We start from the raw sequence: 24,823 nt of genomic DNA on the forward strand, positions 1-24,823 counted from the left end.
TTTGAGACAAGGAACTTTTCAGTGTCCTGGGAGATATACAGCAATTACCGACTTACTAAGATAATGGATTTAGCTAGACTTGTCAGCGTGCAAGCCATGCACAGTCCTATGTGCGAAATCATGCACAAAATTGCACTGAGTTAAAAAGCTTCCCCGCAGCAACATAATAAAGGACAATCTTTGAAAGGCCAAACCTAGAAATAGAATGCAGTCTGAGAAAGTATGTCACTCACTAATTATGGAGAGGCTGTCTCTTAAAGTCATAATTAGCTTTCTATTATAAATTAATTTTTTCTTTTTCCTTCCCCAAGACAATTGAAGCTACTCAAATAACTTCAAACATTTTTCATGTGTGATTTTACTAATGATGTTTCAGGGGAAACAGTATAAGCTGTCCTGGTCTTCCAACTATAGCTGCACCATGGAGTGCCAGCACCCACTTGAGCCTGGCTTTCCACTGCAGCCAAAATGCCTTTCCTTGGTGCTCCCCTCCCAACTGCAACCCATTACGCAGCAGGGCTACAACGGTTTTACTCTCTATGGAATCATTCATACCTGGGCAAATGAGTCTGGATTTGCATAGCTGTTTGCTTAAGTCTGTATTACTTAAGTATGACTTAAGTGTGGAACTTTTCTTTGTATTACATGCTAGATATACATCTCAGCATCTGTAGAAAGAAAAAATTATATTGAAGCCATTTTGTAACACACTATGCTAAGTTAAATTCTCCGTGATGCTTTTAATGGTAAACGTGCATTCAGAATTCATCTTCAGTCTATATACTTTGATATTTTATTTGCTAACTGAGTAGGTAAATTCCTAAGTATTAAAAAAAAAAAGTATTCATGCCACAAATTCTACCCTCCTTTCTTTCATACCATTTGTATTTCAATATCATACTTACATAGTAAACTAATTCACCTTTTGCAATTTAGCCACAGTTGTTTCTCTTTCTGGGTCAGGAAAGAATGTCTCTGCATTACTGTTTGAAGAGGGACATAGGCAACTGCACATTATGAAAAGACTTGCCAACACTGTCAGAGGCTCAGACAAGGATTTACGTTTGCACAGATGCAGAACAATAATGGAATACCACTGTCGTCCTCCCAGCTCTCTCAAACATATCTTCCTTGGGTAATAATATGTATATTGAATGAAAAGTTTTCTGCTGCTTGACAGCTTGCCTCATTTATACACTATTCTGGTGCTACAAAAATTCTGTGTGTCAGCTTGAAGGAAATAGTTCCCAAAGGTATGTGCAGCATAGGGTAGATGTTGACCTATATAGCTGGGAGTGGGGATTTGCTGGGAAGACTTTGAATCCTCCCTATGGAAAGTCATTGCAAGCTAGTTAATCTCTTCCCCTAGCTGCAAGCCATTTGAATAGAAGGGCAAAATCCTTCTCCATAAATGTTCTGCCCAGCCCGTTATTTTCTTTGATGGCATAATTTTATGTCAAGGCTGTAATATATATCCTATAGCCTTTTTTTTTAAGCAAATACTGATGCAAAGGAAGAAACTGAAAACGTGCACATTTATTCAGCATACTAACAGCTACATGTATTCGTTATTGTCCTGATTGTATGATACTGTACTGCGGGAGAAGCAGGAAACCTCACTGCTCTTTTTCAGTTCTCTATGTGCTTACAAGTACTGTAATGCACAAGGCAGTTTATAATTAGTATCATGACTCACTTAATACTAGCAACTGCAACTATGCCCTCAGAGGAAATGACTTTTCCATACCCTTCAGTTCAATTCTGTTTTGTATTAACAGCCCACCCCTTTTCTCTTGTGTCTCTTCTTCCAGAACTCCTGAACTGATGTTAAGAAGTGTCTTCTAGGAGGTGTGAGGGAGAAGACAAGTCAGACTTTGGCCCTCACAAATACTCTTCCAGCTGTGCCTGCTCCCAGAAAAAAGGAAGACAAAGCAGAAACAGCAGCTTCCAGAATTCCTCTCCTTCTCCAGAAGATAAATATAAATCAATTGCACAAGAACATAGCCTGAATTCAGTTAAAGAAACTAAACAAGACCTCCTTGCTTTCTGAGACCTGTCCTATTAAGTCTGTTCCTGATTATAAGAGAATGAACTTCTGTGAACAATTACGCAAGTGGCTTTAAAAGAAAACTGGAGAAGTAGCAGATGGTGAGGCACACAGACATCTTTGGGAGTTCAGGGATGGAGTGAACACTGAGTTGAGTTTCACATGCTTGGGCTTTCTAGTGTGATGAAGAGATGATAAGCCACTAAGCAAAGAAGATTAAAAAATAATTTGCTAATTTATAAATCCAATATCTGCTTCATGTTCCCATCGGGAAGATATCAAAGAAAAAGAGACAATGGAGATCGAGGATAAGAACAGGTAAAAAAAAATTAACTAACTCCTGAAAGAATCTTCTGTTAGGCTGACATGTTCTTGCTCAGACCCCCATGGTCAGTAAGTTAAAGACCAAGTCTGAAACTTGGCTAGTGTTTGTGCAAAATTGATACTTTTAAAGGTGAAATTAATTTCTTAAGTTACAAAATCATACGTAGGTGCCAGGTTCTGCTGCATTTAATTACGAATTGTCTCTGTGAAATTAATGGGAAGTGCTTGAAAAAATTAATCACTCCTGTGAGTAATGGATTCATAGTCTAACTTTCAATTTATGTGTAGTCTACATTCACTACAGCATTTTTTGAAAACAAGTGAAAGTTTTCTTCCTGCACTTGCCTAACTTTGAATTCAACATATTGTTTTACTGGGAAGAATGTATAATCTCGGTAACAGCTAAAAAGCAAAGCAAGTTCCTTGTGTGAACAGTGTCTAAACAAATCTTTTGAGATAAATGCTTCTTTGGTTGTTAAGCTGTAATTAGAATTGCTCTTATTTGCTATCAATGGGCCTGCAGGAAGACGACAGCCTCCACCCTCAGCCTTGCAATCTGCAGAATCCCCACTGATGTGCAAGTCTATAACGTACAGCCTCTGCTTTTTCCTGTGTGTTAAGAAGGTGGGCTTTGTGTTGTGTTAGAAAGTTGTTGTTAGCAACAGCTGACTATTATTTCAGGGCCTCTTCCACTGGCTTCCTGCGTAATCTTGTGAAAATTCGTGAAATCTACGTATTTCTATTGCAAGGTGACAGTGGGATAGAAAATTTGGGGGTTTGAATATCTTTTTTTTCTGGATTAGTTAACTAGGCCCTTCTGATGAAAATTTTGTACATCTGAAAATCTTGGAGGTTTAGACATTGCACAAATTATCCGTGCAGCAAGCTCTTCTATAATCCGGTAAGACATGAAGGTCTCTTGTAAAGACCTAGTCTGATGGCCAATTTGGTTGGCATGAAGGACTGAAATGGGACCAGAGATGAAACTACAGAACTGCCAGGGACAAGAGCTGGAAAGTATGGATTGTCCTAGATTGAGCTGCAGGGACGATATTCAAGCTGGAGACTTTGCATTGGACAGAGCTGGGACTGAATAAATCAGGCTTCAGAGTTGTAGCCAGGGAGAGGCAAGCAGACTTGACTTGACACACACTTGACTTTTACATGTGAATGGCTCAATCTGTTCTGCTAAAAGCGGATTTCTTGCAGTGAGCATTATTCATGCTGCCAACAATTTAAAATTCTATATTTCAATATTGACATTCTTGGATACTATTAAATGATGGGCTTTGTTCCACCAAGATCATAAATGACAAATATGCTGTCACGTCAGTTACGTAGTGATTTTTTGCTCATTTGGTTCCATGCAGTTTATGGTTTTTATGCAAGTCTTTTAGTTAAATTGAGTTTCCATTAGACTATGTAGTGATATTTCAGAATCCCCACTGGATTTTTTTTATTTCATTATCAGTCAATTATAAAAAATTACAGATCTCAAAGATTTTGGTACAGTATTTTACCTGAAATTCAACTTTAATATTGATATCGTACCTAGCTATTTTTAATGGTAGTCAAGTGTCAGTTTTCAAATCAATGTGCAAAATTAGGGCTTTAGATGCCTAATTTGAAGCTTAGCTTTAGCAGACCCTTGTGCCCTTGTGATGTTGCATGAAATTAGTTTGCTGCTCAAATTTTTGTGTATGCCCTTCCTCCAGCATATCTTTAGTCCACTGCAAATAGATGCTTTTTGGGGCAGAGCCAAGCTTTTGTGCTTTTTATTTCTTTGTACAGTGTCTATAATAACAAGACTGTGCTCCCAGTTGGAGCTTCATGGAATTTGTGCAATATATATAAAGACAGTAGGTAAAATACAGATGTCCAGTCCAGGTTTTGCTTTGAAGTTTTAGAACTTTTCATTATATATATTTGGTACTATTACGTTAATTAATGGTAATAGGGGTGCAATTCCCTTAACTTCCTATTCTCATTCTTTTTTCTATCAACACACAGATGCACTACAAATATTCAAAAAAAGCTTTTCTAGCTAATTAAAAAAACCCTTCTTTTCCAGGAAGGCTTCACTGATTATTTTGTAGATGGATTTTGCTGCAATGTTAGTTTGTGTTAAGCACATGTTGCCATTAATCTGGTTACGATGCATCCACAAAAATCTTTGGGTACTGAAGTGCTTTAAACTGGTCCAAGACCGGAGAGAGGGAGCGAGTGCACTGCAGCTCTTGCAATGCTGATGCTGAGGTGGGATACAGTCACACTACAGCTTTTGTTACCACAACCCATCAGCTGCTAATCCAGTCTTCACTGACTGTGAAACCCTTTACTGCTGCCATTTTTTTTTCAGTGTGGCTACTTCTGTTCAAGATAGGCACGAGCAGGCTAATTGAACAGAATTTAACACAGGCTTAGTCAACTTTGCACTTAAAGTCATACCCATATTTCAATAGAGATTTTACATAGATTATAATAATAATTGTATCTAATCAACTCTTTCCATAAGTGTGTATGTGTATATATGAATACATATGCATAATAAATAAGCATACAGTCTGTTGTACATTTAAAAATCTGCTCTGTAGCCTCTGTAAGTGTCCTGTTCCCCACCTCACTTTCTTTAACCTTTGTAGAAAACTCCCTTGACTTCTACATTTCCTGCTTCTCTTGTGTCCAAATATACAGCGGTATGCCAAGAGGCATACTGTATCTGTTTGGTCACACTGACAGAGATGTAAACAAGAATGATGACATTTTCAAAAGTACCCTGCCCCCAAGTAGTGGAAGTTTTACCATCCACTTCACTGCAAGTAGTTAGGATGTCTTTATGTCTTATCCTTGCTGAAGCTACAGGCTAGCACACCCTCCATGCTGCAGATATCATAGCTGCCTTGTGCTTTGTGTCTCAGCTCCGTCAAAATGAGTCAAATTAGCTCAAACAATTCAAATAGTGAGAATTTGTTAAATTGGGTAATACTAGGGCAAGCGGCAGTTATATAAGAAGTTCCACCAGTAAACTGGAAAGAAGAGTGAAACACAGTGGGGGTGTAGGAGGCTGGAAGTACTTGATGTCTTACCCCATGCTACTTTATGTAGGACAGGACATGGAAACACGGCCTCTGATTCCCAGTGAACGATCCTGCAACTCTTGTGTATGAGCTAGTGTTTGGAGCAGTATTTACTTGCAGCTATTACAGTTGTGTGACTGGGCTTGTCACGCAACCCAGGAATCCCTTTCACTTCTTCTCTGTGCTTTCCCAGAAGAGGATGCCCTGTGTTGTTTCTTCCTGTTTTCCTCCCTTCCTCTCACTAGGCCTTACATATGGCTCATGGTTCTTCCTCTGTGCCGCTCATCCTTCTGTTGTCTGAAGGATAAATTGTTGCTTGCATTTCTGTATGAAACCCTGCTATGAAGGAGACAGAACTGATACAGAGCTGGTAAAGAGCTAGCATTGTCTGAAAGGATATTACTAGGTATCATCTACTATCTGATGTACAGATACTTGCAGAGGTGTTTGAAGTTGTGGCTTTTCATCATTTAAGAAAATTACAGACCTTGTATTTCCTTCTGTTTGATATTCTAATTTTCTTCATATACATAGGGCTCTGTTTACTGATGTCTACAAAATATTATGAAACTGTGGAGCTTGATTACATGCAGTATTCAGAAGCAATAGGGATGGAGAAATACTTCTTAAAATGTTTAATGTATGTGTAATCTGGGGCCGCTGATCTCATTTTAGTTATTGAGTGGACTTTCCTCATGTATGGAGAAAGACAGTAGCTTCATTAAGTATTCTGGAATGAAAATAAGAAAAATGTCTTAAGACAGTGTGGAAAAAAATACCTTTGATAAGCTGATTACCGTGTGTCCTAAATGGAGGCAAAAAACCTAGGCCTGGATTCATTATGGTATTTAGGAACCTACATTAGGGACTGAAATAAATTTGAAAATACAGGCTCTGCTTTTTTGATGTTTCAAGGTTAAAGTGGGTGTTCTAAATCTGGCCCTTTTATTGGCACCAAAGGCTGTAAGAAAACACCACCAGTAATATAACATATTGCTTATGAAAAAATGTATGCCAACAGCAGTTCTTGCAACACTGTAGTCCCTCCTAATGCAATTCTCTAACGAGCAATTAAGGTGTTTATTTTTATCACTATTTTGGTTTAATCTTTTGCATAGTTTGAAATGCCAAGCATTTTGTACTGGTATTTTGTTATTTGTACCATCTGGAATAGAAAACCCTGTGACTCTCAGTGATTCAAATTTGTGGAGTAATGGTTAATGTACTATACTTAAGAGTAAGGTTAGGTCCTCTCTTTGAGGACTTCATTTAAAGTAGTCTTTTCCCAGAAGTAGATCTAAAAGGAAATTTTACTTTGGTATTTGAGAAGATTTTGAAATTTTATCATTTATTTATGCCTTCTTGCTGTGCTTTTTATTTGCAAAGAATAAACTGAAACAAGTTTTATAGGTCTTTTAAGTACTTTCCATTAGCATTTGTTTAGTGCCATCAAGGAACTGGCCTGAACATTAAAGCAAATAGCTGAGAGATCAAAATCTTAGATGGAAATAAATGGCTGTTCCTGGCCTCTATGCCCCTAAATCTTTTGTTTGTTTTTAGCAGTTGTCAGTTTAACCTCAGCTGGCAACTAAGCACCACCCAGCCGCTCGCTCACTCCCCTCCAGTGGCCGACGGGAGAGAGAATAGGAAGGGTAAAAGTGAGAAAACTTGTGGGTTGAGACAAAGACAGTTTAACAGGTAAAGCAAAAGCTGGGCATGCAAGCAAAGCAAAACAAGGAATTCATTCATCACTTCCCATCATCGGGCAGGTGTTCAGCCATCTGCAGGAAAGCAGGGCTCCATCACACTTAACGGTGACTTGGGAAGACAAACGCCATAACTTCAAACGTCCCCCCCCTTCCTTCTTCTTCCCCCAGCTTTATACGCTGTGCATCATGTCATATGGTATGGAACATCCCTTTGGTCAGTTGGGGTCAGCTGTCCCAGCTGTGTCCCCTCCCAACTTCTTGTGCACCCCCAGCACACTCGCTGGTGGGGTGGGATGGGGTGAGAAGCAGAAAAGGCCTTGACTCTGTGTAAGCACTGCTCAGCAATAACGAAAACATCTCTGTATTATCAACACTGTTTTCAGCACAAATTCAAAACATAGCCTCATACTAGCTACTATGAAGAAAATTAACTGTAGCCCAGCCAAAACCAGCACAGCAGTATTTCAAAAGTATCCTGTTCTTTTGATATTTGACACTTAGAAACACATCAGTTTGCACAAGGAATAAGATAATACTTTCCTCCAGTTCATTAATATTTCACTAAGCCACAATTATATAGATATTTTGCTTAGAAGCTGCCTATAATGGTTTCACATGAGGAGTGCAGGGTAGGAGAATTGATTTAAACTCACTGCACCAATCTATAATAAAATAGTTTCAGCAAATTACTTAAGTTGTGTAACAGATTTTAGGGCAAAACTAGATATTTTGTTTGAATCAAATGCTTCACAGGCCAGAGGGGTTTTTTAGTCATTTGTACTAGATAGGACTATAGCCATTTCAGTGATTTGTTTTAAGAAAAAAATTACTTGTTTTCTGTTAATGGAGCTATTCAAATAACATAGAAACTTTCCAGTAAGGGGTGGCTTTCCAATGAGCAGCACATGTGTCATCAGCAAATGGTAGGTTTATTCTCATACTTCTTGCAAAGGCATTAGTAAGCAAGGATAAAGCAAGCTCCTGGCAGTGACTACAGACCAATGCAAGCTGTCATCTCCGGCTAATGCGAAATATATACAATGTAATGTTTAAAACATCTGTTAGAAACACTTAAGGAGTTGATTTAAGAATGAAGGTAAGTGCTTACTGTGTCGTAGAAAGTTTTGGGTTTATGTTTGGTGTGCACTGTCTCAAATCTAGATGTAGTTGTTGAGTCACTGCTACTTGCCTGCCAGCACTGCAGAATGTCATTTGCTGCACTGGAAGCTACTGTACTGCAGTGGGTTTCCTCGTGCATTAGTGACCTAATTGTGTTTGTTTCTTATCACACCACACACTCCTTTTACAGACTCCATTCCTTCTTTCTAAGCACAGTGATAAGGAAGGAAGGGGCTTGCATCCATCTCTTTCTGCTCCTGCACACTGATTTTAAATTATTGGAAATATGAGGTCATTCCACAACACAGAATTTTCTGTTTTCAAGGAAATGTCACTATGAAAACGATTTTCATTTCATTTTATAAAAATACTTTAATGTTGCAGAGACTCTTTCCATTTTTTTTTTATTGCATGTCCCTTCTTGTAGGGGTTATATGACCTCATTCTGAACCAAACAGAACTCTTGTTTATAGCCACAGGAGAATTTTCTGTATGTATTTTTAAATCTAAATGCTGTTCTGCTTGGAAAAGCGGTTATGAAAATGTTATCATAGGAATTTCTATATGTAGTATTTAAAAATTCTCAAATCAGTCCCAATCATTTCAGATTTAAAAGATACTTTTTTCTAACTGCCGTGGCTACAAAATTCCCACCTGGTCGGGTCAAATGGATTTTTTTACATTCTCATGTACAATCATTAACAGTAGTTCTGCATAACAAATATGTATGTGATACCTTTAATTTCACTACGGTTACACAGCTTCCATAGTTCTGTTTTCCAAAGGGATAAGCAAGACTAAAAATAAAAAAAGGTTGGGTTTTTTTGTTGCAAAAATCTGCAGACTGGAACATGTACTCCCTGTCGGTCAGACAGTATAACTTCTACATAGTCACTTTTCTAGGATATTTTTATTTGGATATCAGGAAAAAAGAATAAGGTTTACAAACGTCACTGTCATAAGTTGTAAAAAAGAGTTTGATGATGGATAACAGGATATGTATAAATCACTTTGTAATAAAAAGGAGATTTATATTCTACATTCCTTGCCAGATGAATGGCCAGGATGTTGCTGAGTGAAATCAGCATTATAATTTATGCTGTAGGAGTGACTTTAAATTCCAATTAAGTTTTTGCAAATAGGTTTCTACTGAAACTGTACTTGGAATACTTCTACTCTTTGCTTTTTTTGTAGAGTTTGAGAAGAGCTCATTTTTCCCCATTCTTTGGATCTGCTGTCAGAATCAGTGTTCATTTTTCCTTGTCTTTGTTACTTAAATCAGTGCCTTCTCTTGTTAGGAGCCTATGCCAAAAAATCAGTAATTTGAAATTTTGGCATCACTGAAATTGGTGGGAGTCTTGCTTATTAGCATCAATAGCAACATCTATCCAATAAACAAACAGGGACAGTGCCCTTGGGAAGGGGCCAGAACTCTAAGGGTAAGTGGCACAGCACACCTTGGATTTAAAAAACTCAACAGTCTTTGGCCCTAAAACCAAATGTCCTTGTCCCTTCTGCCTGTGTTTAGTTGTCCTTAGTTTATGAATTGTGCCTGATCATCATTCTGAAGACTGGTGATGGCTATGGGTTAAAATTGTGCTAAGAAGCATGCCAACAGTTAAACAGTGTGGATGATCAAAGGGCTACGCTGGAACACATGCCCTAGCCATCTATTAATACAGATGTACTAAGAGGATGAACATCTTGCTTCTATCCGGATGGACAGAAAAAAGAATCCAAAGGCAGAAATTATGAAAAGGGAAAAACATAGTAGAAAATACATGATAAAGGAGAAGCAAATGAAAGGTGTCCCACAGTAAATAGAAATGGAGAGAAAAGTGTCCTGCCAGTATGAAAAAGTCTCCCCTGTGACAAGAAGATCAGATTTATGAGGGGAACAGGTATGGCTAATTTCAAGGAGCTCAGGATTCCTACTTCTTTGTCCAGAACTTTGCACCCTTCCAGTTCTGTATCACCGGTTCTTCCCAACTCCTCCCCCTCTACTGCAGAGGTCACATACTAGAGAGAATCTGTGGTACCTGGAGATTTTTCCTCCAGTACTAACACTGAATCATCACGGGACATAATTTGGGAGTGTTGTCTTGTCATGTGATGTGACATGGGTTGGGGAACTTCAGCCAGTTATCAACAGGAGGATTGTTTGTGCCCCTGAATGAGCCCTACCATTTGAGATGGTCATCACGAAGAGGTGGCTGTGAGTTGAGATAGCTCTGTTTCTCTCCAGGGTCCTGTTCAAACAATCGTGCATGCTTCATAAAACGCTAAATCACTCCTGTGATCCCAGCTGGAGAAGAAGAATTAGATTTTGCCAATGTGGCTTGGTGGTTCAACTGGTCTGGAGACTTTTTAGTAGCTGATATGGATGGGACTGCATCAGGTTTCCCTCCCTCCATCTTGTCCAGTCATTCGCATTTGTGACCCCTCATGCCACACCCTTCTGCAGGTAGTATATTCCCTTGGTATTAAGACATAAAAAGATAAACATAAGAGACTGGAAGGCAGCCTTCTCATTCCTTTGGACATATTATGAAAAATATCACGATGACAGAAACTGTGAAACGGGTGAAACAAAGTGGAAAATTAAAAAGATGAAAGGATAGAAAAATGAACAAAGACCTAAACTAAAAGCAAAGGGTTAGATTAATCTTGTTTAAGTTGAAATAGATTTTTCTAAATTTTTTTTATAGTTATTTATAGTGTGAAATCAGGATCAGACCCACAAAGTTTCTAACATTTTTCTATATAATCCTGTAGTATTCAATATACAAACATTGCTGATGAATGAAATAAGATGTTGCAGCACTGGGAAAGCTCTGTCTACCTAGATACTGGGTGGGATCCTGATCCCCCTGACCTCTGTGGTTTTTAGGCTTCCTTCCATTTTACTGGCCTTATCTTTTCTTAGCTTGATATATTTTCTGGAAAAGGGTTCATTGTGTCTTTTCCCCCTTTCACAGAAACTCTGCTATGTGTTGCTCCCAAGTTGCAGTTTTAATTCCCTGTCACTGAGTAAAGTTATTAATATTTTAGTTTATAGTTGAGGACTGGAATTGAGGACCTGTTGGAATAAAATGGAATTGTTGGCTGGAGATCTCTAGTCCATTTTCCTGCTCAAAGCAGGAGGATCACCAATACTGGATCAGGTCAGTCATGGCTAAGCCTTGGTCAGATCAGTCTGGCTAAGCCTTGAGAATACTCCAATATGAAGCATGCCTCTTGACAACCCATGCCACTACTGCACTACTCTCCTAGTGACAGTTTTTTCCCACTGTCCAGTGTCAACCTCCCAGGCTGCAGTTTGCGGCCACTGCCCCTTGTTACAGTCTTGCATACTAAGAAGAGCTCAGTTCCAGCCCCTTTGTAACTGCCCTTCAGGTAGTTGCAGGATGTTACTATATTGCACCTTAGTCTCCTCTTCATCAGACTAAACAAGTCCAGCTCCCCATCTTCTCCTTGTAGATGACATGCTTGGGGCCTCTGAATGTGTTAGTAGTCCTCTGCTGGGATGTGGAAGTGAGGAAACTCAAAACATCATGTTCTGGACACAATATCCGAAATCCAGCTTCATCAGCACTGAGCAGAGACTCACTTCCCCTAATCTACTGGTCATCCTCCTTCTAGAGTGAGCATGCTGGTGCCTCGTATTCAGCCTGGCATCCCCCAGCTCCTTTGAAGTAGGGCTGCTATTCAGCCTGTCACTTTCCAGGCTATGCTGATGCATGGCCCATGGTCCCAGGCGCAGAACTTTGCACACAATGAACCTTGGGGGGTTTCTGTTGGCCACCTCCACAAGTTTCTTAAGGTCCCCTTAGCTCATTGGGATCACAGATAGGCTAAAGCCCTGGAGCTTGAAGACTGATTTGCCCAGCCTGCCCGTTTAATTGACTGATGAGAACCACAGGGATCATTGATCTTCACTACCCTTTACTGCATAAAAAACTATTCCAACTAGTTATTGGTAATCTTATTGCTAATGTTATGGTTATATGCAAACAATATCTAACCTAATAATTACAACAATATACACGTTCATACAAACACACACCAACCTGGCTCGCTCATACACTAATTGAGCCACTGTTGCAGTACTGCCACCTTACTAGCCACCAGCAGCTCAACATGGCTATAGCAGAGAAGCCGTGCTCCCACGTGCCACCCAGCTGGTGACTGAGGGAGGGTACCCACACTGATGATGGGGGGCAGCTATCACTGATCTATGGGTGCTACCACCAACCTGGACCAGCATTCACATGTGAGGCTTCTCTGCCTCAGGCATGCAGCAAAGGCAAGGTCCTCCTCCTCTCTGATCAGCAGCTATGTCCCCAAATGGGATCTACTCTGAGGTTTCAGAACAGCTTTCCCAAGCTTGATTTGTCACAGCTTTTGCTTATGTTGGTGATCTCTCAGATAGGCATCACATGCGTCACCCAATCAGATACTTCCTGATTTATCTTGCCATGATATTATCCAATCATCATAAATCTTTAGCAGACTGTACCTTTCTACTGTTAGTTTTGACAAATCACCTTCAAGGACAATTAATTTACTGTTTTATTTTATCAGTCACCTTACAACATAACAGTTACTTCATTTCTGTACCAGCCATATTAAAGCCTGTCTCTGATAGACTTCAGGCATCAACAGAAAGCTCTTAACACTTGTACACAAGTGCCTTCTGCAAATTTGCTTCGAGTGCTTTGTCATCATCTAGGTCGCTGATGAAGATGTTGAACAGTACGAGGCCTACCCAACGCGTGTGCTTAGAGTACTCTGTTTTTTGCCAGCTCAGTGTTGAACTACTTAATGCAACTTCTTGATCTCAGTGGTGCAATAAACTTTCAACCCACCTAACTTCCAGCCCATACTTCCTCACCTTCTGAATGTAATGATCTAGGAGAAAGCATCAAAAGCCATACTAAAAGTCAAGGTGTATTTCATCCAGTACTTTTCATTAATCTACATACGTGGTCATCTCAGTACAGAAGACGATTAAGTTGATTAAACCCTTGTCAATTCACATTTACTTTTCCTGATCATCTTTTTGTCCTTCAAGTATTTGGAAGTGGATTCCAAGTGGATGTTCTCCATGATACCTCTTGGGACCAACGTGAGATTTACTGGCCTTTAGTTTCTTTCCGCTTCTGTTTAGCTTTTCATGATGATGGGCTTTTTTCTAGCCACGAAACTATCCCAATCATTGTTCTTGATGGCAGATTTCCTAGATGACCTTGTGGTCACGTTGGCCTGCATTTTGAACACCCTCAGTGGAATCCCATCTGGTCATATAGACCTGAATACATACGACTTCTCTATGTAGCTCTTAATTGTTGCTCAGTTCTCATCCTTGGTTGCTCCTCTGCTTTTCAAAATGTGCCAGAGAGTGGGAGCAGGCCTTGCCTTTGAAGACTAATGCACCAAGTACTTCAATATTTTCCATATTGATGGTCATTAAGTTGTTTCCTCCATCCGTCAGCATCCATCTCAATTTTACAGAACTTCCTTTGCAACTAGCCCATCGGAAATCACTAAGCTTTTGCAGAGGCTGGGTTAGAACAATTGCAACCACTATGTGCTTTGCCTCTGACTAAACCTTGGGAGACGGGAATAAGTTTTTCTTGCCTATTTTCAGGAGAGGGAGCACTTTCTGTAAGTCTTGAATGGCATGAGGACTTACCATATGTGAGATAAAGTAGAAGATCAACACTAATAAATACTCATGATCAATGGAATGACCCTCAAAGAGCACAAAAATGAGGTTTCCTTCTGCGTTGTGAATCCTTGAGAAACATGCAGTTCATCAGCCGTAACCTTGTGTGCTCCATGTGGTGGTGCCTGAATGCTGGGAATGATGTGAAACGCCAGGCTGCCTCCCTGTCCTGCCGAAGAAGGAATTTGCATGCGGTAACGTCTCTGGAGCTCAGCGTTAGTCACGGCTCTGGCAGCCTCCTGTCACACATGCTCCGCTGGCCAGGCGAGGCTACCTCCTTCCCCTCGCCCGAGGCGACCGGGCTCGCTCACCCGAGGGCCCCGGCAGGCAGCGGGAGCGACGAGCCCCACACACCGGGCACAGGGCCGCGGGAAGCCTCCCCCAGCGCCGCGGAGCCGCGAAACCCCATCCGCGGGGCCGCCCTGCGCGAAGGCAGAGCTGGCGACGGCAGACGGCCCAGGCCGCCACCCGCCGCGGGGACTCACTGAGGGGTCGGGCCGAGCCGGGCGCGCCTCACCCCCACAGCCGCTGCTGCTGCTTTTAGGGCGCCTTCTTCACCCGCTTCCCTCCTCCCTCTTCCTCCACGGCGCAGACCTCAGGGCGAGCCCCTCCCGCTCGCCGCCGTGCGCAGCCCCGCCCCTTCCCCGTGCGGGGAGCGGCCGCGGCGGCCGCGGCAGCAGCAGCAGCAGCTAACGGTCCTTTGTGTGCAGCGGCGGGCATGTGAGTGGCGGCGGGGCGGGACGGGACGGGAGGGGAGGCCGCGGGCGTGCGTTGCTGCGGTGGCTCCGCTCGCAGGCCTGGTGGCTCCTTCCCCCGCCGGAGAGGGGGGGGCAGGCAACCGCCTGCCCATCCCTGTACTCTAGCGGGCTCCGGCGCCCGTCCCGGGCCTCGGGGGTGCCCGAGGGGGAGGGCGGGCAAGCGGCGGGTGGGCGCCGGGGCAGGGCGCCGCGCGTCTCTCCTCAGCTGGTGTCTGTCGTGTTGTCGCAGGCTGGCCCGGGTGACCGTCCTCCATGACTGCCTGGGCTGCAGGACCTTCGAGCTGCCGCCTTCCGCGGCTGTGGGGGACGTGAAGGCGCGGATTGACGCGGAAGCCGGCTTCCCCCCCGCCGAGCAGCGGCTGTGGCACGGCGGGAGAGAGGTGAGGGGGCGCGGCGGGGCGGGCGGAGGGGGCGGCGGGGGCACCTGCGTTCTCTGGTGACCTCTCACACCGCCCTGGAGCTGGAAGTCCCCACCAGGCTGCTTTTTGCATCTTGTCAGGTCTTCTGGTGCGTGGGCAGCACAGTGTGTGCCTGTCCTTACGCCTGGGTCTCTCACGGGAAGCAAGGAGGTCGCTTGGACAAGCATCTGACCCTCATACTCCTCTTGGTGGTGCCAGCTTTTATCATTCGAGTGTTTGTGTCTTTTTCTGACATAATCCACGCGCTTTATCCTTATTTCTTTGGGGGGGATGACGACACAGAAGGCTCACCTGAGAGTGCTGGTGAGTTTGTTCTGGCTTCCTTTGGATCTTTAATTGGTTTTCTACTTGCTTGCCAGCAGAGTTGACATCACCATGACAAGAAGCTCTTACAAGTTAAAAATTGAGGTCTGGGTACAGGAGAGAGAATCGAATGAATGACCTTGTTCTGTTGAAGGCATCAGCGTGGGGTCACCGTTTCAGTACTGCTTGGCATGCTTCTAGCCATGCTCTTGGGAAGTGGGAACCTGGAGATATTGGTGGGATGGGATGAGTAGAGGCAAGAAGGGGAGAGAAAAAAGATTGGAAATTAGGGTTAAATAGGGCAAGGAGACTTGCAAATGCATAAAGGAGAAGAGAAGGCTCTGGGGAGACCTTATTGCAGCCTTTCAGTGTATAAAGGGGACTTACAAGAAAGATGGAGGGAGACTGTGTACCAAGGCATGTAGTGATAGGAGAAGGGGCAATGGTTTTAATCTGAATGAGGGTAGGTTTAGATTGGACATAAGGAAGAAATATTTTATGATTAGGATGGTGAGACACTGGAACAGGTTGCCCAGAGAAGCTGTGGGTGCCCCATCTTTGGAAGTGTTCAAGGTCAGGTCAGATGGAGCTTTCAGCAGCCTGATGTAGTGAAAGATGTCCCTGCCAGTGGCAGGGGTGTTGGACTAGCTGATCTTTAAAGGTCCCTTCTAACCCAAACCATTCTATGATGCTAGGAAAGAACTAGATGTTAGTAGTTGTATTGCTCAAGAAGCTTTTAAAACCTAGATGGGGAACACAAGTAATCTTTGAGCGCTCAGGTTTGAAACAAACTACCTGCGTAGTTTATCTTTTGTTTTCTTGCCTGGTTTTGTGCGTCCTTGATTTTGTTCTCTCCAGGCCTTCCTGTTTTGGGAGGAAGGAGATCTGTATATCACTTTCTAAAATTCATCTGGAAGCGAAGATCTGAGCAGAGCTCTGTCTGGCACAGAAAACTATCTTTTGGCAGGGAACAGTCAGTAAGCAGACTGTAATAGCTATTCTTATTTTTTTTTTTAATATTAAACTAAAATACATATGGGAATATTTGTATTGTAGCAATTTTGAAAATCCTTTATAAACTTTTGAACTCCTTTTTACTGGGATCAAATTATTTTTTAATTTACTGAGGTAGTAGAATATTCATCAGTAAGTCTTTTTTACCATTAAAGCTGCTATGTGCAATTTACAGATGTTAAGTAAAATGCAATATCTCTTTCTCTCATCGTTCCTTACAGTGTTAAACTATTAATTTAAATCTGTTCATTTTCCAAGTTTCTGCTGGTGTTTTGCTACAAAAATCCTACCTGAGAAAATTTGGTTATTCTATCCCTTTAATACTTGGTGACAGGTTACAGCATTCTGTGGATTCTTTTTTATTTTAGTGAGTCCTGAGTGGGTGGTATACCCAATTTAAGCTATTTTACATTTTGAGACAAGATCATCTCATGTATTACATTTCTGTAGGAACTTAGAATAAACGCAGTGTTGTTGTAAGTACTATTTAAAATTGGTTTAACTAAAAAGGAATACAGTTTTTTTTATTAATGTTTTTAAATTATGACTACATACTGTGGACTAGGACTGTCTTTTGCTTATTAAATGTAGTTAGATTGTAAGCATCTACATCTGTGTAAGCACCAGCTTCTTTCTAGTGATTTGTTTTTACCCATCAAAGTGAGGAAGTAGTCCTGAACTTTGCTATAAACTGAGACTAATATAATAATATAATTTCTCATAATACAATTTTAATATAGTTTACTATAAATGGAAACTCATTTGAATTGGTTAAGTTTCTAATTAGCACAGTGCAACTTCTAATTCTACATTTGTTATCATGGTATGCAGGATAACATCACATCATATGTGACTATTTTAGCATCACATTGTATATGACTGGGACACGCATATAATACAAAACTAGAATTGCAACAAAACCATTGTGTCCTATGATTACTAAATAGTTTTCCCAACGGCTGCTAAGGAATTTATCGCTTAGTTTGCCCTGGTTTCTCTGTGATGTTCCCAGTGAGTCTGCATGTAGAGGTAATGGGGAGATGAGGCTGTTGAATTCTTCAGGGGTGTTTCTGTGACATACTTTTGTCTCTACACATTCTGTATTACAAGCTTTGAGCTGATAACTGCTTAGTTTAAAACTCCTATGAAATTGCATAGCTATATGTACTTTCTACAGTACATAGACCATGTACTTCCTGTGTATGTTTTTTTTTTTTTTATGGGCATGCACCTTAGAACAATAACTGCTTTAGTTGTATGCTTCCAGAAGTTCCCAGAACATGGAACTTTTCAAACCTAAAAGCAGGAGGCCATGGCTTGCTCTTAGTATGCTTCTGTAGGCATTTTTTCCACCTGATTTGTTTGCAGCCATTTTTTTGGTCGTGTTACTAACAAACTGGTGCTTCATCTGAGGGGTATCATTGGGCAAAGGAGGCCATCCTAGACCTTAGGGACTGAAAGTGCTGCTCAAACTGAATACTGGATGTTTCAGAGTATTTGTGTACTTTTAGGTAAAACCAGACTTCATAGAATAAATATGTAGGAAATGAAGCTACAGTAAATTATTTATACTGCAGAATGTTCTGATCAAGATCTGTCTTATTTTTTATTTCAGGTATCTGATGGTATCAAGATTGTGGATCTTCAGAAGTCTCAAAATCAAGTTTTTCTGAAGCTTCAGTCAAAAGGATTGAAAGGAGGAGGTACGAAAAATACTTGTCTCTGTTTATAAACTGCAAGACCAAAGCATTTCCTAATGCAATCTGAAGTTAGTTGAAATTATTCTTTTCTTTAAATAGGAAGCGATTATTTTCCCTTCGCTTGTTTTTTTCATTCTACACGAAGAAAATTAAACTTCTCTTTTTAAGTGCCTTGGTGTTTAATTTTTCTTTGTAATTTCATGTGTAAAAATTAGAATATTTCTGTCCTTTGGAATCAATAAAACTTGCCTTGCAGTAGTGTTAATAGCTGCCTTGTCTCATATAAAATAAACTGAATACTTGTAAGCAATTCAGATACTGAAAGGGTATCTTTTCAGTAACCACTGTAGAAAACTATACCACTTGTAAAAAGCTTTTGATTTCTTCTTTTTTTTATTATTTGTTTGTTTTTCTTTTGATTCTGTATGTTTAGTTACATTTTTATTACAAACATTGCAGGTATATCTGTTTGTATGGTATCTTGAATTAGCTTGTGATACCTGAATATCTTCAGAAATGCTTTAATTAAAACCCATGATGATTATGTTACTTGGTTGCTAGCATTAATATTCTTTCAGCAATAACTTTATTGTAAGGGAATGGAGTACACGCTAATGGGATGGTAGGATGAAAAAGGAAACCCTTCTTTTCATGCAGATATTTTATTTGGTGTCACAAAATGTTGTATTTCTTAGCCTATGTAAGCCATGAGTGTACTGGATTATGGTTTTCTAGTGACAGAGGGAAGTGAAACATTTGTATATTAGCCAGAAGTTAATGTTCACATTCTCGAGAACCTGCAATGGATAGAAATGAAAATGGACCCCATGGTTCTGTGGCATCAAATTTTTTTTTTTTTTTCTCATTGTTGACTGTTTGCTCTGATAATTTTTTGCTGTATGTAGGCTGTGATAGACTAAATACAAAGAGTTTTTTTTTCTTCTCCGAGCGTTTTTTTTTGCCATGCAAGTATATGGTGAAGATAGTGTAGTAGCCCTAAGAAATCTTTCATGGGAAAGAAAAACTGTTGCTGTTTTTTGTGCCCAGGGATAGAATACTTGGCTGTGAGATTCTCTAGAGATACCGCTCTAAGCAGTCCATGTCTAAATAAAGCACTTCAGTTTTTCTGGCCCACAACTCTGATGTAAGTCAATCTAAAAGATCTGAAGGCTTTAGTACCAGCCTTTTGTGTTGCTTCTGGAGTCTTTCAGTTGTGAGATTTTTTTCCTTACAGCAGATGAATCAAGGAAGGCCCTGAATTTCTAACTTTGGGAAGTGATGGTCAATAGAACCAAGCACATTGGTTGCTGAAGTACTCTGAAGATCACCCATGTCACCTCTGTGTTGATTCATCACTCGTGTCTATCAAATAATGCATAACCCTTTCATGCGATCACAGAATAAATTCATGTTGGAAGGGACATCAGGAGGTCTCTACTCCAACCTTCTGCTCGAAGCAAGGTCAGCTCTGAGGTCAGACCAGGTTGCTCAAGGGTTGATCTGGTTGAGTTTGGAAAGCCTTCAAAGATGGAGACTGCACAGGCTCTCTGGGCTCCTGTACCAATGCTTGACTGTCCTTATTGTGGAAAAAGTTTCTCCTTCAGATTTGTGGAACCAGTTTTGTGTTAAATATGACCAGCTCTAATACTCAAGAAAAATCAGTTCAGCCTTTGACAGGATGCTGTAAGTCATGATCTCAAGATAGAGTAATTTTTGTGACATACATAGAGCAGCTCTGCTCTTAGATGTAAAGAGTTAGAATAATGTCTATCTTCAGTCCTATCACTTAAAAGTTACTTGTCTGTTTTTGTGGTTCCCATAGTGAAATGTGTTGTTTAAACACCTCCGCCTGCCTGCCCGAATTAGAGATCGGTTTCTTGATTTTAGAGAATTTTTCCTAAGAAAAGGAAACACCCAAACTTTCCTGCTGTCGATCAGTTCACCTTGTTTTGGAAGTTTGCATATTGCATGTTGACTTTCATATACTTATGTATACTGTAAAAATAATGAGAGAAGTTATAAAATACTTTCCACACTTTCAGCTGTGAGTTGTAATTTCTTGGTTTTTGTTTTTTTTTTTTTTTTATTGATGCTATTAAGTTACCTTAAATAAAGAGTCATACAAACATTTCCTAAAGTCAAGAAGATGTTTGATGTTTTTACTTGATGTTTTCTCAGCAAATCGATCTCTCTTATCTATCCCACTTTTCCCCCATTGCTGAGGATTCTGTAGTTTGGTTTTTTTGTCTAATGTTTTGTTCTGTAGTGTATATAATGTGTGTGTGTTTGAATCTGTGCTTCAAAAATACACATATATGCAGATGGGGGAGAGAGAATAATTACTTTATTAATAACTTTAAAGGGAAGTGATAAATGGGGCATCAGTAGAGACTGTTTTCCTTGTGGAGACTGCATCATTAATATTTGCTTGAACCGTATGTTTTAGAAGTTTGGATTTAGGGAGCTGCTCTTTAGTCTCAGACTGGAGTTTGAATTGAAGAGTATCGATCCTTTCATTCTGTGATAGACTCTCTTAGAGCAGGGGCTGACCTTGAGGTTAGTGGAGTCTATATCCACCAGAACTTCATAACGCTTAGTCGTACCTTTCTGAGACTCTTTTCCTTGCTGTGCTAAGGCCAGGTAACACCAAAGCTAGCACTAGGCCCAGCACCACGATATGCCAGAATGGGAAGTGTGCACTAGAGTCAAAGTGCATTGTACCTGTGTGAGGCTGTCAGTAGAGTTCATCACTGGCTATAAAAAACGTTAGAGCCACTGCTGCCCTAGGATTCTGTCCTGCTGCTTAAAAAGTAGTAGTCCTTCAGAAGTTGCTATATTTGAACATCCAGTCATTGGAGTTGAGGTATAACTGATGCAAAGACTTAGCCCCCAAATTTGTTTTATCCAGATATGAAACAGCATGCTGACATTAAGACTGCTACTTTAATTTTTTTAATAAAAATATTTATAATGTAGTATTTTTACGGTTGATTTTGGAAATATGAGATTTTTACAGTATCAGGCCTTGAGCTAATTTAAACGTTGTTTCAAAATTCCCAGTAATTGTTTAGTGAGTATTTTTTTTACTTGAAATTAAGTGTATGGTAGCATAATACACAGATTCTTTTTTGTTTGTTTGTTTTTTAGGTCGTTTTGGACAAACAACTCCACCACTTGTTGATTTTCTTAAGGATATTTTAAGAAGATACCCAGAAGGAGGACAGATTCTTAAGGTATACAACAAATGGTATTTTTAGCAGTCATGTAATATGTGTGACATAATACCATTAGGTTAACACTTTCCAGTGAATCTTGCAGTTGTCATCCCTCATTAGATATTCATTCTAGTACAGGAGATACATGTTTCCATTTCTGTGGACAAGGCAAAGTGAGTTATGTGGCTTTTTTTTTTTTTTGGTGTTTAACATCTCTGAGTTTGCTTGTCAAAGATGCCATTGTAATTTATAAAAAAATAGAGATAAAATGCAGTTGTTACAATTAAATCAGAGACTTCAGATGTACTTTATGTGAGTAAGCTAAAATGTTTATTTTGCTTGTTACTTTATTGTTCACCCCTCCTATAAGGTATGGAAAAACCACATAATAGTATATACAATTTTTTGGAAGGGGTTTTCTTAGTATAAGATTGGGATAAGATGGAGACTTTAAGACAAGATTTTGCTGTGGAATTTCTTGGTAGCTAAATATATTTTCTTCAGTGAACTTTGACAGTGTCACAAAGTTTCATCCTTAGATTAAGAGCACTTTTATAATCTTTAAGTGGCTTTTGGGAGACTTGCTGTAGGGTGGTAAGAATAACAAACCCACCAGTTTTGTGTGGGCTGAAAAACATTTTTAGTCTAGATGGTGGTTCTCGGAACAGAAGAATGTCACAGGATTTTCTGAACTGAGGTTAGTGTTTTTTATGATGTTTTATCATTGGTCCAGGAGACTTCAAAGTATGCAACAGTAGGGTGTGTTATGTTGTGATGCTCCACATTTGAATGTTGAATGTTACGAGTACAAGCCTGACAATGGAAATGACAACATTGATTTAAGCACTAAAAACTTTTTCAGTAACTAGGATGGTGAACTGTTAGAGTGGAATTTACCTCGCTTTACTTTAGATATGGCTGGAACACCTCTCCTGTGAAGAAAGGCTGAGAGAGGTGGGGTGGTTCAGCCTGGAGAAAAGATGGCTCTGGGGAGATCTTATTGCAGCCTTTCAGTACTTAAAGGGGGCTTATAAGAAAGATGGAGAGAGACTTTATACTAAGGCATGTAGAGACAGAAGGGGCAACAGTTTTAAATTGAAAGAGGGTAGGTTTAGACTGGACATAAGGAAGAAATATTTTATGATTAGGATGGTGAGACACTGGAACAGGTTGCCCAGAGAAGCTGTGCATGTCCCATCATTGGAAGTGTTCAAGGTCAGGTCAGATGGAGCTTTGAGCAACCTGATGTAGTGAAGGATGTCCCTGCCCATGGCAGGGGTGTTGGACTAGCTGATCTTTAAAGGTCCCTTCCAACTCAAACCATTCAATGATTCTTTGATCTGAAAAAATACGGATCATTCTGAATTCATCAAGTCCTGCAAGAGGAAAGACAGGTACTTGTAGAAGATGATTTGTCTGATTTATTGCAGCTTCCTATGCTAACGTCTGGAAGTGCCAGTTCGATTTTTTTTTTTTTTTTTTTTTTTTTGAAGAGCATCTGGGGTCATTAGTTCATATTTGGATGTTAAACTTCTCATCCAGAATGCTTCATCACATGGATGTTAGGAGATTAATTTCCTTAGTATAGGAATAGGAAATACTATTATAGGGAATACTAGGTTCTAATTAATGGGATTTGGTACAGAGATATAATATATATATATATATATATATATATATATATATATATGTAAATAAAACACACACATATATATATAAATATATATATAATAAATAAATAAATAAATAAATATAAAAAACCACGCAAATACAAATGGTGATAGAGGATGACAGTTCCTGCAGTCTCTTGGAAGGTTTTCTTTGCAACTCTGTAACTACAAGTTGATTTTTTTTAGTGTGAACGCTTAAGATAAGCATATCTTAAATTCTTTTGGCAAGCTGCATCCTGGATATGTTCTGAGCAGTGTCCATTCATAGATGGATGCTTACATTTTTACTGTTTCCCAGTACTAGTTGGATCTGTAAGATGCATTTGAATCATGAGGGGTTCAGACCTTCTTAACATTTTAAACCCAATTTCTCATTCCAACATGACAAAATAAGATAATGTCCTTAGAAATCAGATAGGTAAATCTAAAAGTAGAAATGTTCCTCTCTCCATGGTTTACAATTTAGAGTTAACAGACTGTTAGGGAGGGATTACTACCAGGAATTTTGCTGATGGGTTAAAATTGATTGCAGTGTTTGGATTCTTCAAATACAAGGCTGTTACAGCTGAATGTAGCAGATGCCCTGTGTACCACAGCATGAATGCAAGTCTCTGACTACATGGTGGTTTCCATACTTATTATTTAATATTTCTAGAGGCTTTGGCTATCTTTCTGTATCTTCTTGAATGACTGCTGTAGTTATTCTTTTAGAAGAAGAATTGCATGTTTTTTGTAATTAAATACCTCATGGAGATTCTTTAAAAATGTATTATTTATGCTGAACTGTGGGTATATTTCTTGCTACCTCATCTTGCTTCAAAGTTTTGTAGAAGTAACAATATAAAAAATATATTTTGGTTACTTGTGTGATATGCCTTATAGACTGAACATACTGTCACAAAGTGAAAAATCGAGGGGTTATAGTTTTGAAACCAGATATTAGATAACAATGAGCTTATTTTACTGTCAACAGTGTATTAGAAGGCAACGTAATCTGAGATATCTGCTGCTAGTTGATGCATTTTTTTAAGTGAAAGTTCATCTTGCTATCAAGTCTTTTATTTTTATGCATAACTGAATGAAATTTATGTCGTATGAATACATTGGATGCAATGTGATGTACCTACATAGCTTTTCAATTCAGCTGAGATACTTCCTTATGCCAAACTTAGATATACCCACGCAGACATACACACGTGTGTACGTGTGTGTATATGATGTATGAGTGTGTATCTTTGGAGCCCTGATACACTTTGATTCAGTGTAAACAGAACATTGTGTGAAGCTCTAATCCTGTAGGTATTTATAATCATGCTTATGTGTCTGCAGTGTATAATGCTATTGATGTAAATGGGACTGGATAGGCATATTTTATTAATGGTAGTGTTCACAGAACTAGTTTATTGACATTTTAGTTATTAGAGTTTTCCATAGCTCTCACCACTACTAATACTAATTAACAAATACTAAATATAAGCTTCTTTCTAGTCTATGGGCTTTGTTCAACAGGTGAGCTCTGTTGGCTCATGATTTACAGAGCTCCTGGTCATAACTGTTTTGCAGCACTTTGCTGAAAGGGTGTTAGGAGTGAGCACTGTGGCTCTTGAACAGTTGGTTCATACTGTGAAATGTTAAGAGGAATTCAGTTGATGTAAAGAAGAGTTCTGCGTATTGCCCTTTTTGACTTGTTGCCTCACTGTTGTCTTACAGCTGTTGTGTGGGCTAAACAGTTAACTTAAT

The 24,823-nt window shown here is 39.9% G+C and overlaps 1 protein-coding gene across 3 annotated transcripts in view; it reads left to right on the plus strand.

Annotated features, from left to right (window-relative positions):
• Positions 1-24,823, plus strand: part of SACS (sacsin molecular chaperone) — a 66,411-nt gene that overhangs the window by 18,368 nt on the left and 23,220 nt on the right. For 2 of the 3 annotated variants that reach the window (XM_087759347.1, XM_087759346.1), the window contains 4 exons: positions 1,812-2,365; positions 14,992-15,142; positions 18,114-18,201; positions 21,346-21,431. In XM_087759347.1, the coding sequence (XP_087615473.1) occupies positions 2,343-2,365; positions 14,992-15,142; positions 18,114-18,201; positions 21,346-21,431 (348 nt within the window). In that variant the 5' untranslated portion in view covers positions 1,812-2,342. Of the gene's footprint in view, positions 1-1,811; positions 2,366-14,597; positions 14,725-14,991; positions 15,143-18,113; positions 18,202-21,345; positions 21,432-24,823 lie in introns of those variants that run through there. The other variant, XM_087759348.1, reaches the window with a different exon arrangement.

Source organism: Nipponia nippon, unplaced genomic scaffold (assembly GCF_047370975.1).
Source record: "Nipponia nippon isolate SJK-2023a ecotype South Korea unplaced genomic scaffold, ASM4737097v1 scaffold_2, whole genome shotgun sequence".
NCBI classification, from domain to species: domain Eukaryota; kingdom Metazoa; phylum Chordata; class Aves; order Pelecaniformes; family Threskiornithidae; genus Nipponia; species Nipponia nippon.